Below are 19,295 nucleotides of genomic sequence, written 5' to 3'. Positions count from 1 at the left end.
AAATAGATCAAAAAATATAAAAATTAATAATGTCAATGAACTGGTGACATGTATTAGTAATTAGTAACAAATTATTAATAAATAAAATTATTATTAATATATTTTCATGCTTATATATATATATATATATATATATATATATATATATATATATATATATATATATATATATATATATATATATATATAGCCTAGGCCAGTGGTTCCCAGACTTTTTCGGCCGGGCCCTGCGACTTTCAAAAAAAATTAAAAATTAAAAAATAAATAAAATATTTATTTATTTATTTATTCTGGAGAAATACTGATGGCAGGCAGCCAAAGAGAACGATGTCAAACCTGTCACTCCTATAGACACACTCTCACATTAACTTGAACTATTTAAAAAAAAAAATAATTGATGCAAAGTGATATAATACAAAGTATAGTATTATAAATGTACTTTTTTTATGAGTCATTATTATAATATAATGTGCAAACTGCTCTCGCACCAACGATTATAATCAGAGCTGGCTCAAACTATTACAAAAAAACGGAGACAAAAAAAAACTTTTTTTTAATATATATTCTGTTGTTATCTGTTATTGCTTGCGTATTGTTTTAAGGAATAATAAAATAAAAAAAAGGATACAAAAAAACTGGAGGATTTGCGATGCATTGAAATGCGTCATTAAGCGCAGGAAGGTCATTGGCGTCATAATGATGATTGAATTCCGTCTAACCCAATCACCGTTTGCTCTGACGTCACTCCGACCAATGGACTGCGAGCACCGCTTCAGTGGGCGGATTCGATTCTGTCCTGTGAATTCGCACCGAGAAACGAGGGAAGTAACCGGCACGGCTCTCTAAAACAAGCGACATTCTCATAACCCACGGTGTTATATTACTAGCGTTATTATCGGAAATCATTCTGTTTGGGCTGTCAAATTTGAAATGTTACAGCTTAGGTTCTCGAGGTCGTTAAAGGAGTTTTACAAACCCAGTCTAAGGCGCCTATGGAGAAATAGTTCAGATAATACAGCAGCCGCCGGAGGAGGATGCACGCCTCCATTCAGACGATCCCTGTGCACGCAGACAGATGGGTCCAACGAGAAGTGAGTAGAGCCGAAAACATGCCTGACAGAGGGGGGTTGATAAAACAGCTCCATTAATGATAGCAGGTTTGCTTTCACTTTAAACCTGGGTGGATTTCATTCAATCATATGGGGGCCCCGCATTCCCTACACACGATTCCAAGGCCTACTGTAATTCACGAGGATGGATGTGGGGATCTGTCTGGTATATTTATAGCTTTAGATATTTTAGATAAACTATAAGGTGGTCAAGATCTTTAGGACAAAGAGAGTGCACAAAGAGAAAGAGCTTCTACAATGGATGGGGGGCCAAATTAATAATGGGATTATTTAAATAAATAAAAATTATATAATAAAAAATTCGGAAATCGGAAACGTTGGGCTTTGAAGGGTGGGTTTGATACATTTGAAGCATTTTTTAAATTTAAAATTGCTTCTCTTGGTATGAATCAGGATAATGGAAATTTGGAATGTTCTAGAATCTTTCAGCTTAAAAAAAATAAATAATAATATTTGAGAAGACACATTTTTTTGATCGACCTGTATTGACTATTCTATTTTTAAAACAAAAAATTATAATAAAATTAAAATTATAATGTTAAATATAATATATAATGTTTTATTAAAAATATTTACATTTGTATGTGTGTGTGTGTGTAATATACATATATATATATATATATATATATATATATATATATATATATATATACATATATTATTACACACACACATACATGTAATGTAAAATCAGTAGTCACAGTTAATACTGTAAAATTACTGATCAATTTGAAATCACTCAATCTGAATCAGGCTCTTTAAATCGTTCAGGTTCAGATGGGGTTATTGAGTTTTGAAGCATGTTAGTTCCCGTACAGCCAGATCAGCCACTTCCTCTTCCTGTAATGACTGTATTCAAAGCTCGGAAGTGTCGAAACTGGGCTTTGTTCGGAAAAGTACTTTGAGTGTGCAGTGAACGTGTCAGCCTGTGCTGTCATTTTTTTTTGCATTGCTCTCGTTCATTCGGTATGCATGAGTGTTTGTCCTTGGAGAGAGGTTGACCTTTCTCTCCATCGGTCTGCCAGTGTGCATGTTCCAGACTGTAGTAAACTGCCCTGTCTGCTACCTACAACACCTTCTACGACTGAATTTGGAACACTGTATAACAAATATCTGTCATACAAGTAGCACACAGGACATACGATTCACAATTGAATGAAAAAAATTGAATAAAATAAAATAATCCCATTTTTACATTTAATCTCCAGAACACTCCAGCAACCACATGGCACCACACAGGCAACCAATCAGAGCAGCCTAGCAATATATGGGTGAATTATTGTTATTTTTTTAAATGTTGAATATCTATCAGTTTAGAATTCCAAATTTCAAATAAACTCAAGCATAGAAATATTATAACATTTATTGTTGCACGGCAAAAACGGCTGAAAATGTTCGCCAAAATTTCACTAATTTTGCTGCACTTACAGCTTAGCTTACAAAAAGATTCAATAAAATCCCCTTCTGAAGGCCATTTCACACCAATGATAAACTGTACTGATAACTAAAACTATAAAGTTTTAATGATCGCTGTAATTTTACTGGAAAACGAAAGTCAATACAATACAATAATGGGGCAGAGAAACAATATGGTTTGAATGATTCTTTCTTGCCGATGAACAAAAACGTTGACATCCAATCAGAATCCACCGAACTCGCACATTAAAATCTGCAGAGAGAGATTATAATAAATCAAATAAAAAAACATTATCGTCGTTTAATGTGGGTGCTAATATAATCAATATCATTATATTTATATCGGTTATAATCGTTATATCGGTTTCCAGTTGATCATTAAAAAATATGCTTTTTAGATATCAGTCATTTGAACAATATATTGTGCGTATTTCATTTTCATAATAAACAATGATTTATATACTAATAATTAATAAATGCAAATTTAACTTAGTTAAGTGGTTTTGGTTGGTCTCAACGCAAACCCTGTGAATACTAAAGGGAGTGTAAAATGAATCACCAAAGACTCGCTGATATCCAAGGTTTATCTGACGTGACGGCACCAGCTGACATATGCGTCTGTCTGTGTGTGTGTGTGTGTGTGTGTGTGTGTCACGCTGGCATCTCTGCATGCATTGACATTGTGCCAGTTTGTGCTCACCATCTTAAGCCAAATGAATCTTGCGAACATTAATTTTAAATAGTCATTTTTTTTGTATAGTGGTATATTTTCATACCACAGTATTTTTCAGTTTGTGTTAGCTGGTTCATTTTCTGGTGCTTTATTCGCTGCAGGCCAAAATATGTTGCACTGGCTCTATTAGCATGCGATTCTGTGTGAGCGTCAGCTGTTTTGCTGGTTGTTTGACCAATTCCTGTTGAAGTGGAAGAAGGTAATGGAGATATTGTTCCAGAATCGTTTGACTTACACAAGTTCACACACACACACAGCTGTCCCCGCAAGGATGTTTTGACATGCTTTGCAATTCTTCTGGAGGCATTTTCAGACATTTCACCACATAAACATACAACCTTCTCTTCCAAATACACATATTACACACGTAGCCTATGTCTGTTTCTCACATTGTTTACCTTTGCTGCCACACAGACACACTATTCCTTAAATATTCACAGGAAATAACATTGCACTAATTGTTTATACATTTTAGAAGCAACCCAGTGGGGATGCCACATAACTCATCCCATCATTGTGTTTATTTAGCGGTGACATCAAGTGGATTATTTCCAGTGTGTTTGTGTGTAAAAATATCATCGGAGCGCACATTTGGCGTGGTGCATTAGCGAGGATCAGAACTTGAGACCTTGCTAGGAAATGAAGGATTATCGCTCCTTTGGGACGGGAGGGGTGGCTGTTCTCGTCAGGTTAGGTGTCCTAGTTTAATGCCTGACCAGGTCATCAGCGCTGGCTGTGTTTGTACACAATAGTGTGTGTATAGCTTTTTATCAATAGTCTGGACCAGTGTTGGTGTAACGCATTACTAGTTACTTTTTTTCAGGTAACTAGTAAAGTAATGTATTACTTTTACATTATATACAACAATATCCACTGACATGTCTGTCCCTGTGTTCAGAGAAATGGGGAGTGAGCTGAGGATTATTCATTTCACTTTTGGTGTGAAAGGGCCAGTTGCCAAATATATGACCTTTTGGTATTTTGTTATTAAATATAAACAAGCAAGCCCGGCCCAGGTCATGAAAAAGTAATGCAAAAGTAACAAAATTAATTACTGACCATAAGGGCTCCACAATTAATCGAATGTCAAATCGTGTTTACAATTATGGATGTCGCGATTACGTAATCGTTCAAATCGGCAATTAATCATTCAAAGTCCACTTATGTTATTCTGCATGCTTAAGATATGTTTTTTTCTTTCTACATGTTACCTTAAGGGTTTTTCCATTATTTTAATTTGAGTTTAAGTATAACGTTATAATACCATTCATATTTTTACATTTTTATCATTTAAAAGAAGAAACCAATCCAATGTATATTTCACATTTGAGGCTTAAAGGGATACTCTACCCCCAAATGAAAATTTTGTCATTAATCACTTACCCCCACGTCATTCCAAACACAAACACAAAAGCTTTGTTCGTCTTCGGAACACAATTAAAGTTGTATTGAATGAAAACCGGGAGGCTTGTGACTGTCCCATAGACTGCCAAGTAAGTTACACTGTCAAGGTCCAGAAAAGTATGAAAGACGTCGTCAGAATAGTCCATCTGCCATCAGCGGTTCAAACGTGACATTATGAAGCGACGAGAATACTGTTTGTAAGCGAAGAAAACAAAAATAACTTTATTTAACAATTCCTTTGTCAACAGTCTCCTCTATGTTTTTCTTTTTTTTAAAAAAATCCATATTGTAATGTATTACTGTTGTAAAAGTTTTTATTTTTATTTTTATTTTTTTTTTTATTTGAGTTTGCGGTGGCCGATCTTATCTTAGGCTATGGAACAGTCTTCCCTCATTTGTGAACCTGTGTCTTCCGAATGTGATTTTATATTTAAGTGACAGTCTTATCTTGTGTTGTGTTTATTTGTGCTTTATAAAGCAATGAAAAGTAACTTTCCCCAGCACTGGTCTGGACTGTAGGCTGAAGTCTCCAAAGCTGATTTATCAACCAAAATTTGAATGTTTTGAGATTAATTCTCCCTCTGTGTCATTTCCAAAAGCTACAAAAAATGGTATAATTAGTAGTATCATTAACATTTTTGTTTTAGAATTTGATTTTGTGTTATTAAACTATTATCTCTATTTTAATTAAATCAAAGGTCAGTTTGTTTTTAGAGCCTGCATAAATAATACATATGCATTTCTTTGTGTTTATTTATTTTTCCAGTGTTTTATATGTCTGGATGTCTCATTCATTTCTGTTTTTTCTTTCTCTCTCTCTCTCTTTCTCTTGGTTGTCTGCATACTTTGCGTTTGTTGTGTAAGTATCTGGTTCATTTTATTTGTTGTATTTTTTTTTTCATCCAGTTATTCCTTACTAAACGCTAAGCTTGGTTTTCCCCACTGAAGAACATTCCCATTCCGTGATCTAGAACCAAATGTATCATCCCAAAATGGCATCACAAAGGCCTTTGGTGGCCATTGTTTAAACCCACAATGGATTAAGAACAGTATTTTTCCACCAACTTAAATAATCTCCAGACATTTAAGTTAATTTCTGGATGGTTTGTGACCTGTTAACACAACATTTGACGCTTTTACCCAAAGAGTTCTTCAATGCCTGTATTGTGTAGCTATCCCAGAATGCCATCCATTGTTGGTTTAAACTTTTGAATCAAGTGTAGGAAGTCCTTGGAAGTTTTGTTCCCAAATGCTTTACTTAGCTCCTGCTTAACATTTATCTTTCACAAACCGGAGTAATGTTAAATAACCCCCTTTTCTAACAGACTAAGTTTCAGATGATCTCACAGTGTCAGTCAGGGGTAAAACGCATTTTCCTTTCACTTTTGTGCAAATATGCTTATGTTGATGTGATCTAGCTAACTAACAATTAATCACTTTAACTCAATTCTAAAATCTTCCTTGACAGTTTAAAATTTTTTTAAAACTAAGGATGATGCTAATAGCACCCCTAATGGTAGAATATGAGAATGCGACTTTTACTTGCATCGAGTATATTTGGGGTTTTTGACAATTGAAATTGGTTTAATTCAAAAACACCTTTGTTGTCCAATATGAAACCTACTGACTGGCATTTTGAGAGTAATAATTCTGAGACTAAAATGGCATGAAATTTGAGTACGACATCTGCTGCAGCTGATAAACCCTTTTTGTTGAGTATACGGTCTATTTTTGTTTTCTGTCTGCTTACTGGATTCTCTGTGTATCCGTTCACATCACAGGAGAAGGAAAGCAGGCATTTTGCCCAGCCTGGAAGATCTGCTGTTTTACACCATTGCAGAGGGCCAGGAGAAAATTCCAGCTCACAAGTTTACTACGGTAAAACCAAACACCAGCAAGGCCATCGCTACCATATATCTCTTATAACACATGTCTTGGTTTATAGACCAGATAGTTGTTTCAGTTTTCAGTTTGTTGTAAGTTTAGGCTAATTGTTGTTGTTTTTCAGGCACTGAAATCCACAGGTCTGCTTACTGGAGACCCTCGTCTTAAGGAGTGTATGGAGATGTTAAAAGTCACCATGAAGACCACATCAGATGGCGCTCTGGATCGACATCTCTTCAAAAAGTAAATAATGGGCTGTATTAGTTTTTTGTTTAAGAATATATTGTCTGTAGTTTTTTTTTTTTTTTTTTTTTTTTTAGTTTTTTAGTTCATGGATGATTTTTGAGCATCCATTTAACATATTTAGTATAAAATATAAAGTATATAAATTATGCAGTTTCACTAAGAAAATACATAAAAATGGCTTAAGGCCCCAAAATAGTATCATATCAGGTTTATTATTATCGTTTCTAAAATTAAAACTATCAAAAAAAAAAAAAAAGAGAAAAAAAAAAGAAATGCACATAATAGTTTTTTTTCTTTACAGGAAAAAATCTTTAGTTTAATTTTAAAAACAAAAATAATTAAAAATAAAGAAACTAATTACTTAAAATGCAAGAAAATTTTAAAAACAACAAAAGTAGTACAACTAACTTTTTTTTAATGTAAATGTTCTTTTTTTGTTTGGATTTGGAGGAACATACTGATGCTAATAAAGCTAAATCATAATCTTCACTTTTCTTTTCCTACAGGTGTGTGCAAAGCAACATTGTGTTGCTAACTCAGGCCTTCCGGAAAAAGTTTGTCATTCCTGACTTCCAGTCATTCACCTCTCACATCGATCAAATTTATGAGAGCGCTAAATCAATGTCGGGTGGCCAGGTACACTTATCAGATAAGATAAGAAAATCCAACACTGTGTGAATCTCTGATGATATTTGTTTACATTCTGGTTTGTCACATTTGTATTGTATTAGGTGGCAGATTACATTCCTCAGCTAGCAAAATTTAGCCCTAATCTCTGGGGTGTTGCCTTGTGCACCGTAGATGGCCAGCGGTGAGATTTCTGTCTTTAGTATTGATTTTGCTTCATTTTTGTGTATATTTTCTGGTAAACATGATTTGATCTATCAAATATTTATGCTGAGCTCTGTTGAAAATGTGTGTTACAGGTACACTGCGGGTGACACCAAAGTTCCATTTTGTCTTCAATCGTGTGTGAAGCCATTAAAATACGCAATTGCTGTTCACGATCACGGCACTGAATACGTGCACCGATTTATTGGGAAGGAACCCAGCGGTCTTCGTTTCAACAAACTGTTTCTTAACGAAGAAGGTAATTTCAGAATACAAAAAATCTTAAAGGAATAGTTCACCCAAAAATGATAATTTGTTAAAATTAACTACTCACTCTTAGGTCACCCAAGACGTAGATGAGTTTGTTTTCTTCAACTGAACAGATTTCACAGTTCTGCTGTGAATGGGTGCCGCCAAAATTAGAGTCCAAACAGCTGAAAAAAACTTCACAAGTAATCCCCACCAGTCCAGTCCATTAGTTAACGTCTAGTGAATTGAAAATCTGCGTGTTTGAAATAAACAAATGTATGATTAAAGTTTTTTTTAATTATTATTTTACTGGTGTAGGAGCAAAAATAATAACACTTCCTCCCATGAAAAAGTCCATCTCTTGTTTTCCTCTCACATCAAAATCCACCAACGTATTTGTTTAGAACACTTTTTTCATTTGTAAACAGTGCTTGATCCATGCAGATTTCTCTCCTGATTAAGATTAGACGGCTTTTTCACTCAAAAAAGCAATATTAATACAAAAGCAACGGAAAACGAACAAAACTCTTAATGATGGATTTTTTTTTTTTTTTTTTTTTATAAACATGCAGCTTTTCACTTCAGAAGACATTAACTGATGGACTGGAGTGGTGTGGATTATTGTGATGTATTGATCAGCTGTTTAGACTCTCATTCTGACGGCACCCATTCACTGCAGAGGAATCATTGATGAGCAAGTGCTCTAATGCTAAATTCATCCAAACCTGTTCCAATGAAAAAACAAACTCATCTACTACACCATTAGTACATTACTAGGAAATATTCGTTTTTAGGTGAACTGTTCCTTTAATGTTCCCGAAAACAAGCCTCATACACTCCGAGTCATCTTTGTTTATTGATTCATTCATCTATTTTTCCAGATAAACCTCATAATCCAATGGTAAACGCTGGTGCCATAGTATGCACTTCTCTCCTCAAGGTAAATCACTTTCTCATCCTTACGTCCTTTTTTGATAAAACGGGGGCCCAAAACTGCTTTATTGTTGTGGATGTTTGACATGAGAACGGATCCGAGGGACGAATGGATTTAATTTGATTACTCTCCCTCCCTCTCATCAGATTAAGGTTATGAATAATCACGCTGAAAGGATTATATTGAAGAGAGAAACAGAAGTGGGATGGGGAGAGATAAGGGAAAAAGAGCAAACGAATGCCAGTGAACGAATAATAGTCAGGGATCTGGAATTGAACACTTTAGAAACAAGATTTGGGAGGAAGACATCCACAATATGCTGTATTAATATCAAATGTTTTTATTCTTCTGAGAGCAGTCACTTTGAAAACAGCCCCAATCTGTAGTTACATCAGAAATGCAGGGCTCTGTTTACCTGTTAACACTATGATATACAATACTGCAAACATGTACACGTATATGTTTATAACTGTCTTAGCAGGTGCTGAATTTGTGATGACAGTTAGTGGGGTTAAAGGTGAATTTCTCAGGCCTGTGGAGGTGGTAATGTGTGATGTCTGTGTGAAGGCTTTCTGTGGTTTTATTGTTGTTGCGTATTTTACAGCATTAGGAACTGTGGGAAATTTTGACCCTCCAACAGGTCAATGACGTTTGGTAATTTCCCTTTCATTTATCTGTTTTTCCTCATTGAGCGAATTTCAAACCGAGCTAATGCTACGCTACATTAGCGCGAGTCTGACAAACTCATTGCCTTGACAGAAAATCAAATGTAATTTTGTTGAATTACTCCAGAATCAAGCTTTATTTTTGTTTGAATTTGTAGACGTATTTAGTCAGATACACTACTGTTTTTCATTTCATTTCTTCAATGTGGAAAACATGATTTTAGAGCCTCAAATCAATGCATTACATGAGTTGCTTCAGAACTCTACTAAAACAAACTTACAGACAGCACATAGTTCAAATTACTTGACAATTTAGTGTTTTTTTTTTATCTTTTAGTTTTGTCTGATTTTTCCACACCCCTTTAACAACTTACACTTGTGATTCCTCAACAATAATAGTACTTACTTGGACACAAACACTGTTTGCCTTTATTTCTTTCAAAGATGTTACTCAAATCTAGTGAGCTAGAATCCTTTAATTTTTCCATTCTTCCTTTTAAAAGCTTCTAAAGCTGTAGACGAATGATTATACTTCAGCTGTCAATCTAATTTAACTGTGTTAGTTTAATAAAGTTTCCTTTAACCGGAATGGCTATGCAATAAGTTTGTGTGTATGATATTTTCTATGATATAAAATGTTCATGCAGTTTCTTTTTGACTTTCAGCAAGGTGTGAGCAACGCTGAGAAGTTTGACTATGTAAGTATAATAGTACAGTATGACTCTTTTTATATTTGTACTGTTTATCATGTCGAGAGCTGCTGTGTTTCATGAAGCGTTTTGTTTCAGGTGATGAACTTTATGAATAAGTTGGCAGGAAATGAATATGTTGGTTTCAGCAACGCTACGTAAGTGATTTTTTATTAATGCTATTAGCAGTGAAATATCATTATTCTCAATATCAGATATTTGTCAATTAAGTAAATGTTTAAGTGAACAGTCAATAATAAACAAGATAAAAACGAGTGCAAATATGTAACTGGTATTAAGTATTCAACGGAACATTTAAAATTTTAAAATACAAAACTAAACAAATGTTAAATAAAGCAAAACATTGTAACTTACTAAAACGAGTTCTTTCTGTAAGTACTTTCTTGTTTCTTGTTGTTGGTAGGTTTCAGTCAGAGCGACTGTCAGGTGACAGAAACTTTGCCATTGGTTACTACTTGAAGGAAAAGAAGGTATACGTTTAAACATTTTATAGCAATTAGGGACCATTAAAAATGTACTAAAAACATGAGTTTTTAAATTTTTCCCCCTTTCTTCCAGTGTTTCCCAGAGGGTACAGATATGATCTCCATCCTGGACCTTTACTTCCAGGTTAGTATAAGTTAAACAGCCTTTTTTGCACAAGTTTTCAATTTGGAAATGAATGTTGAATATGTGCATAGCTGCCTGTAGACGTAAGCTTCCAACATTAAAAATGTTTGTTAAAAAAAAACTAAAAAATTATAGTAACAAGTACCGAAAGCATATGCTTGTTAAAGTATGCTAAGTGTTTTGAAATATTACCGAATAGTCAAGCTTAAAGAAAGTTTCCACATTAACACATTACCTGTTTGCATTCGCTTGATTTTGTAAGTATTTTACACATTTTTTTCAATAGTTACAACAAAGAATGAATGATATGGTTCTCCCAGAAACTTTAATTAGCTGAAAAGGTTTTCACGCTCAGGCCATCCAAGATGTAGATGAGTTTTTGTTTGTTAGTTTTTTTTCATCTGAACAGGTTTTGAGAAATGTAGCATTACATCACTTGCTCACCAATGGCTCCTCTGCAGTGAATGGGTGCCGTCAGAATGAGAGTCCAAACAGCTGATAAAAACATCACAAGTAATCCAATCCATCAATTAGCATCTTGTAAAGTAAAAAATTAAGGATTTGTATTAAACTAATCCTTCATTAAGACGTTTTTAACTTCAAACCACCAGTTCCAGCTAAAATACAAGTCCTCTTGCTTCTTCCAGTGAATTAGTCGTCTTGTCTGAATCAGGAAAGAAATCTGCACAGATTAGGCACCGTTTACAAGTGAAAACAGTCCAAGACAACAGGGAATGGACATTTTCATTGCAGGAAACACCGGTTTTTTTTTTTTTTTTTGCACTGGTAGTTTAGCTGGAAGCAATGGTTTGAAGTATAAAAACCTCTTAGTGATTTTTTTTTTTTTTTTTAACAAACATGCAGCTTTTTGCAAACTGATGGATTGGACTTGTGTGGTGTGGATTATTGTGATGTTTTTATCAGCTGTTTGGACTCTCATTCTCACGGCACCCATTCACTACAGAGGATTAATTGATGAGCAACTGATCAAAAGATCAACATCTCGAGTGGCCTGAGGGTAATTTCTCAGCATATTCCATTTTTGAGTGAACTATTCCTTTAAGAGTTCTGTGCTATAATATTCATTTAAATTAAATGGTTGCAGCATGCAAATGTTAATATTCAAATATCAGAAAATACATGTTTTTGTTTTGTTTGTCAAGCTGTGCTCCATTGAGGTAACGTGCGAGAGCGCCAGCGTGATGGCAGCTACCCTGGCGAACGGCGGCTTCTGTCCAATCACGGGCGAGCGCGTGCTGAACCCCGAGGCTGTACGGGACACTCTGAGTCTCATGCACTCCTGCGGCATGTACGACTTCTCCGGACAGTTCGCTTTCCATGTGAGTTCCTCACGAAATGTCTGATGGATTTTATGTTCAGTGTAAAAAAAAAAAAAAAAAACACTTTCACAGTCTGCGACAAACTCGGGTTGTGTGTTGTACCGTAGGTTGGTCTCCCGGCTAAATCGGGTGTTTCTGGAGGCATCCTACTGGTGGTCCCCAATGTGATGGGCATCATGTGTTGGTCTCCTCCTCTTGACAAACTGGGCAATAGTGTGCGAGGGATCCAGTTTTGCACGGTAATAAATCTATATCATCTCAACTAATATATTGTTACAACGGTGGCTTTCTCGCTCACATGAACTGAAGTCTTCGTTTTCTTTCAGGATCTGGTCCAGCTCTGTAATTTCCACAACTATGATAATTTACGGCATTTTGCCAAGAAATTGGATCCACGCCGAGAGGGTGGAGACCAGCGGGTGAGTGAGAGATTTGACTTTCAACCCACAGATAGTGTGCAACTAGGAATGTGCATTGTACATATTTGAATGTTGTTTTACAAAAAAAAAAAATAATAATAATAATGATGCAGTTTATTATCTAATGCATTAAATTTGTGCATTAAGCATCATTTAACCTTTTGGGGCCCCTGTATATCCCACCTCTACATGCAATTTATGCAAAGAATCCTGTTACTTTGACATTGAGAGTGTGTGTGTGTGTGTGTGTGTGTGTGTGTGTTTGTTTTGATGCGTGTGTTCTGGCAAGCTAAAAAATGCTAAATGTCCTGCAATGTTAACCTGTTGAACATTTCACTTCTTTTAGCAAATGTATTTCTTTTTTCTTCTTTGTCTGCCCTCTGCTGGAGGAGTAGCATGCTCTCTGCTTTTTAACTCCACTACCATCCATGCAACTCCTTTTATGATGCTAAATATTTTACTGCTTTGCTTACATAAAATAATAAGTGTCAAATAATTATGGACATTATGCCTCTTTACTTAAAAATAACACCAGGCTTGCTTAAATTTCCACTGTTTCCCTGTTTTCTTCACTCTCTGCCATCCATACTAATCCAAGCTGCAAATTCCACGATGAAATAATCTAATCTGATGATCTATCCGTGTCCGTATTGGTTGAACCGCAGCAGCAGCAGCAGAGTCTTGAACCGCTGGACTATAAGAGTCTTCAGAAGGAACTAGCGCTCACTGACAAAGTGTGGAAAAAGGTCTGTCCTTCCGAAACGGACGAGGACAATTCTACCTCTGTAGTCTATAGGATGGAAAGCGTGGCGGAAAGAAACTAGAAGAGACGACAGCGCCCACCCTTCCTGCCATGTTTTGTCAGCCCTTCATCTAATCTTTTTATTCTGTTCATCAGTCTTTGGGGTTAGAAAGGTTCTGTCCTTTTGAACTGTGTTTTGTTTTTGTTTGTTTTTTGTTTCGTTTTAGTTGGTTTTGTTTTTTTTTGTTTTGCTTTTTCTTTTTTTTTAAATTGGATTTTGTTTTGTTTTAGTTGTTTTTTGTTTTAGGTTTTTTTTTTTGTTATTGTTTTTTTATTTGTTTGTGTATTTGTTAATGGAGGTTTTGTAGTTTGTTTGCCTGAAAGGCATGCTATAAAGCAAGCCAAAGACCTTTAAACCTTATATGCGACATTTTAATGTTAAAATTAAGGGAATCGGTAAAGCCCAAACAATTCAATATGATATCAATATCTGGGTAATGATACTGTTATATTGTGATTAAAAAATTATTGATTAAAAACTGTAAAAAATTGTTTGTTTTCCCCCACCGTTCATAAACATACTTTCTCCTGTACTACAACAAATACCTTAAGAACTATTCTTTACATTTACATTTACAGGTCATTTAATTTTTTTATTTGTGCATGATTATATTATGCTCTTCCATTGACCCCCTTTATGTGTCTAAAGGTTTGTTTAAAAGTGTTTGTTGAATGTATGTTTTGGTGCAGGTTCTGTTAACTTATTTCAAGCAGTATTGGGGTTCAAGTGAAGAAAAGTATGTGAATGGATTTGAAAGAACTGTTTAATGTAAACAGTCAAAATCTGTGCCTGTATAAAGTGTCTTTATAAATTCTGCAGTCCTCTGGATTCAGTCCAGCAGTCACAATGTTTTATTTTGTGTAAATGATAAAAGGAAGGAGTTTAGATCTTGTATAAGTACAAACCACACAAGTGATTAACGCTAACCAGAGCGGAATGGGTCGACTGTGATCAGCTAGAAAAGATGTGTGACTAGTGGTTTCACAATGCACATTTCATCCTGTGCTCAAATCATCTACATCTATAACCCAGTTTTCACTTGAATTAAACACTTACTGTAGGTATTTCAATATACTGTCAGTTTAAGGAATCGCTTATCATTTTTGAAACAAAGTACTGAACTAAAAGCGACTTCCCACTGAGAAATGTTTTAAACTTGGTATCATTTAAACTGACTGCTGAACTTTTATTTTATTTTTAAAAAGTTCTTGCTTTCAAGTGACTGGATTTCAGTTTGCCATTGACTTTATTGAAAATGCGACTCAATGTGAAATATGTGCAACTTTTTAGAAACCATTTGTTTGTGCCAATAAGATTATCTTCTTTGAACTAGGTTGACTTTATTTTATTTATTTTGTCATGTGGTTTAATAAATGATTGATAAACACACATTTTATTTATCTCTTTGTGTATTTTGTTTCTTTATCCCTGCTTTGAAAACATTGCAACTGTTGTTAGTTTTGTTTAACTGTCCTTTTGTTTCACATGTTGCCTTTGATGTCGTTTTTTGCACTCCCCAAATGTGACCTGATTTGTGCTAAGTTATGATTTCGTCCTGATGTTGTTAATGTACCACAAACAACTTTTGTTTTCTTTCAGGTGAAGTCGGTTATTAATCTGCTGTTTGCGGCCTACACCGGAGACGTGTCAGCTCTGAGAAGGTACCACGCCACAAAGTCACTTTTTTTTTTTTTTTTTTTTTTTTGCATTTCTGAACACAATTTGCATTTTAAACCTTGAGTTTCTACCTCTACCGTCTACTTCATGCATGTTTGCACTTTGCATAGGTTTGCGCTATCGTCGATGGATATGGAGCAGAGAGATTACGACTCTCGGACGGCCCTTCATGTCGCTGCTGCTGAAGGTGGAGTGACAGGAACTTCTCAAACTCTGCAACTGTTCATATTATCATGTGCTTCAACCCCCAGACCTCTGACTTGCTGTTTGTTTCCTCTGCCTGACCTCATTTTCTGTCTGTGCTGAGTGGAAATCTTGCTAATCTGCACTTTTGTGTGTTTCAGGTCACACTGAGGTTGTGCGTTTCCTCCTAGAGGCTTGTAAGGTGAACCCAGTGCCCAAAGACAGGTATGAATGTGACATACTACAACACAGATCCTATTTTTTTTTACATCTGTTTACAACTGTTAAAAACGCCTATATGTGAAAAGCAGGTCACAAAATAAGGCAAGACTGTTGCAAAACTGCAATATTATAGACTATAGTATGTTCTTAAAGTTGTTTTCAAGAAATGTTCTTCTTTTTTTCTTGATTTGTTTATTGTCAGCCATCTTGATTATATTTTCATACATATTTACATATAGCTGAATGCATTTGTGTCACTTCATTGTGCTTAACTAACCATTAAGTTATCAAATAGATAAATCACTATCAAAATAGGATTAATCTCAAATAGAACCCTTTCTCCACTTTAGAAAAACCTATAGTTGTGGATAGTATAATATTGTGAATGTTATTTTTTTTTATTGCATTACAATATTTTTAACACTATCATAGTGGTTGCAGTTAATAATTTTTTATTAAATTCTTTTTTTTTTTTTTTTTAATGCTGAAGTTGTAGTTTTATCAATTAAATTTATAATTCTATTATAATTTTTTAATTTTATATAAAGTAAATAATTAAAAAAATCATCCAAAATTGCTATAAAATTAAAGCCATATATCTAAATAAGTTATGTTCCAAATTTGAAGTTGATATTAAAAAAAAATCTTTTTCAAATGTAAATTTCTGTTACAAATGTATACATTTCTCTCTCAACTTATAACAAAAGAACCACCAAATATGGAATCTTGAGACTCAGACCTTTCCAACGAAATGTATTTTGTCAAGATTATAAAAAGTTAAGATTGTAAAATACCGTAATATATTTTGTAATATGACACTTGACACCACCCACTAAGGAGGAGAAGATGGCAAAAAAATTTAAAGTACCATCTCCATGTCCGATTTCAAAATGGTTTTTACCAGATTAATTTTGAGCTTTTCAACTAATTTTAAGATTTCAAATTGTATATGATTTACGATGATTACTAAAAGATATTAGAAGGAAAAAAAGATAACGAAAAAAAGAGCACCAAGCATCCCGCCAGCCATTATTTATCCATTATGAATGTTCTGGTACAAATGCACTGGAGGGTTTAAAAGCCAAAGCTCGTATCTTAAGCTTCATAAATTGAGTGTTTTTAGTTGATCGATGATGTTTAATGTTATGAATCATATATTTTTAATGTGGTATAAGTTCACCCCTTTGACTTCCATTTGATTTATTTATTTTTTTTTTCACACAAAGAAATTACTAATAAACAGTAAACTTGCCTTTTAAACTTGTCGTTTGATCCCTGTACAGGTGGGGTAACACTCCCATGGACGAGGCCATTCATTTCGGCCATCATGACGTCGTAACGATCCTGCAGGATTATCACAATGCTTACAGCCCTAAGGAGACCACTGCTGACAGCGAAAAGGAGACGGCAGAGAAGAATCTGGACGGGATGCTGTAGAGATGATCTGTTGCGTTAAAACACTCCAGATTTTTCCCAGCGAGTCTGTGTGTCTGAGGTACGCATTTGAGAAGAATCCATGTAAAACACACCTTTACAGTGTTGTGATGTTTATGTGTATGATGTGTAACCTCTGTTAACATGGTCATTTTGTTTTATCTTACCCTTGGGGGAGTGTAGCCTCATAAAGTCTTATTTAGCTGTATCTCCACATAAACACATTTTGAATAGAATATACTCAATACTTCTATATGGTTCATGTACATTCATGTATAGTTTGAGAACCTTCATAGATGCATAATAATGTCAGATATTTAAGAAAATATATCTAGGAAAAGGCAGCTTGATTGGAGAGGGTAGCACTGGGAGGGATGTGTGTCATTCTGATATTTTTTTTTTAAACACTTGTTCTTTGTTCTACTTAAGTCTTAACTTAGGTATCAACATGTAGACCAATAGTAGTTATTTATGCCTTTTAATTGTGTAGCTTGTGAATATGTTCCAAAAATGACATTGTTCTTTGTCAAAAACAAAAAAATAGCACTTTTACATTTTTTTGCACAATTTTTTTTTGTATTGTTTATTTGTTCTTCAATATTTTTCTTAATTAAATTAAAGTAACACTTTACATGAAGTTTTTTTAATTATTTTTTATTACTGTTACATTTAACATTAGTTAATTTAGGTATCATTCTAATAAGTAACAGAATTGATTAATCTAGCCAGTTAAAAATATATTCTTTTTCATTGTTCATTCATATTGATTCAACATGTGATATGTGCTATTAATTTAAAATTGAACTAAAATGTATTATCTGTAAAAATTACAAAAAATAACTAAGATTAATAAATGTTGTAAAAGTATTATTCATTGTTAATTCATGATACACATCTACCTAATGTTAACCAACTGAAACTTATTGCAAAGTGTTACTGAAATTCTTTATTTATTTAGTTATTGAAATTGCTTCCATTGTCCTCATTTGTAAGTTGCTTTGGATAAAAAAGTGTTTAAGAGTAAATTACTTTTAAGCACTAGAAGGACCTTTTTTAATTTTCCCTGCATTGGTTATCTATGTGATTAATGTCAACAAATTAAACTTATTGTAAAGTGTGTCTGAAATTCCTTTAAAGCACTAGAAGGACAATTTTTATACCTGCCTGTTCAGTGTACTACAGGAATTTCCTGTATTTGATAGCCATCGAACTAACTAATGTTAACAAATTGAAACTTATTGTAAAGTGTAAAGCACCCATTTATTGTACTACAGGAATTCCTTGTATTTAATACATGTATACTTAACTAATGTTAAATGAAACTTACTGTAAACTGTCACTGTAATTACTTTTAAGCACTAGAAGGACCATTTTCTTATCTGCCGGTTAATTGTACTACAGGAATTCCTGTATTTTGGTACCTTTTTACTTTACAGTTGTTAACATTAGTGAAGTGTCACCAAAATTACTTTAAAGCACTAGAAGGACCATTTTTGTTCCTGGACTTTATTTGTATCACAGGAATTCCTTGTATGTGATACTTATCTGCTTAATTTTAACACATTGTAACTTACTGTAAATTGTTACCGAGATTACTTCAAAGTACTTGAAAGACCATTTTTCACCTGCTCGTTCATTGTTACAAAAATGTATGGTATGTCAAACCGATACAACTTACAGTAAGTTTCAATTTATTAACATTAGTTAAGTGTCACTGAAATTAATTTAACCACCAAAAGGATGATTTTCATATCTTTTTGTTTATTGTGCTACAGGAAGTTCCTGTATTTTTGAAAAGGAACATTTTTCAATACTTAAGCATACTGGAAATCTTACAGTAGTTGACTTATGAATAATTATGTGGAAAACCAACAAAAGTAACATCCAAACTGGGTTGCAGTGTCACCTTTGCTTCGTCTGCAAGACATTTAAATCCCGGATGTGGATTTGTTGTGTGATTTTTAGTTTAGCGATCATTTGGAAAAATAACCAAGTAAAAAATTTCAAATGTTGTTTTATTCTTAGTACATGGTGAAATGACAATTAAGATTGGAAGTTAAAAAGAATAAAAAAATGCACTGGCATTGATTGCTATGGACAAAATGCAGGCTAAACAGTCCCGTCAGTTGTCTATAACCACATGTTGTATGCAGAAAAGCACAGTGATTGTTCTAATGTACAGTACGGATGACAAAGAGAAACGCACATACTTGAAAAACCTCCAAAGCTAAGGCAATCTCAATTACGTGAATTCTTTTCTAGTGGGACACTGTTGTTAAAATGTTGTAAATGTGTGTTTTGTAGTGTGTGTGTGTGTGTGTGTGTGTGTGTGTTGATATACATGCTCAACTGTGGACAATTGCAAAAAATTGAAGCAACACAAACGAAAGTAGGTTACAAATTGTA

General features: G+C 34.2%; 1 protein-coding gene across 6 annotated transcripts; it reads left to right on the top strand.

Moving 5' to 3' along the window:
- Positions 1-781: 781 nt before the first annotated feature.
- glsa (glutaminase a) lies at positions 782-19,266 on the top strand. Of its 6 annotated transcripts, none has more exons than XM_026235725.1 (18): positions 783-1,091; positions 6,471-6,561; positions 6,692-6,810; positions 7,320-7,449; positions 7,545-7,624; positions 7,740-7,903; positions 8,775-8,833; positions 10,158-10,190; positions 10,281-10,339; positions 10,606-10,672; positions 10,761-10,811; positions 11,975-12,151; positions 12,259-12,390; positions 12,478-12,570; positions 14,973-15,034; positions 15,161-15,237; positions 15,395-15,458; positions 16,739-19,266. In XM_026235725.1, the coding sequence occupies exons 1-18, from the start codon at positions 931-933 to the stop codon at positions 16,890-16,892; spliced, it is 1,773 nt and encodes a 590-aa protein (XP_026091510.1). In that variant the 5' UTR covers positions 783-930; the 3' UTR covers positions 16,893-19,266. The 6 variants fall into 6 exon arrangements, with proteins under 6 accessions (XP_026091512.1, XP_026091510.1, XP_026091509.1 ...); XM_026235724.1 differs by having other exon boundaries at positions 6,465-6,561; XM_026235726.1 differs by lacking the exon at positions 783-1,091 and adding an exon at positions 5,059-5,542 and having other exon boundaries at positions 6,465-6,561.
- Positions 19,267-19,295: the final 29 nt, after the last annotated feature.

This window comes from Carassius auratus, chromosome 47 (assembly GCF_003368295.1).
Source record: "Carassius auratus strain Wakin chromosome 47, ASM336829v1, whole genome shotgun sequence".
NCBI lineage: Eukaryota > Metazoa > Chordata > Actinopteri > Cypriniformes > Cyprinidae > Carassius > Carassius auratus.
The sequence above is the reverse complement of the archived record's forward strand: the minus strand, read 5'-3'. Positions and strand labels throughout refer to the sequence as shown.

Coding starts and splice junctions, on each gene's coding strand:
- glsa (XM_026235724.1), top strand. CDS start 931: ATGTTACAGCTTAGGTTCTCGAGGTCGTTAAAGGAGTTTTACAAACCC. Junction 10,340..10,605: donor GTTGGTTTCAGCAACGCTAC/GTAAGTGATTTT, acceptor TGTTGTTGGTAG/GTTTCAGTCAGAGCGACTGT. Junction 10,673..10,760: donor ACTACTTGAAGGAAAAGAAG/GTATACGTTTAA, acceptor CCTTTCTTCCAG/TGTTTCCCAGAGGGTACAGA.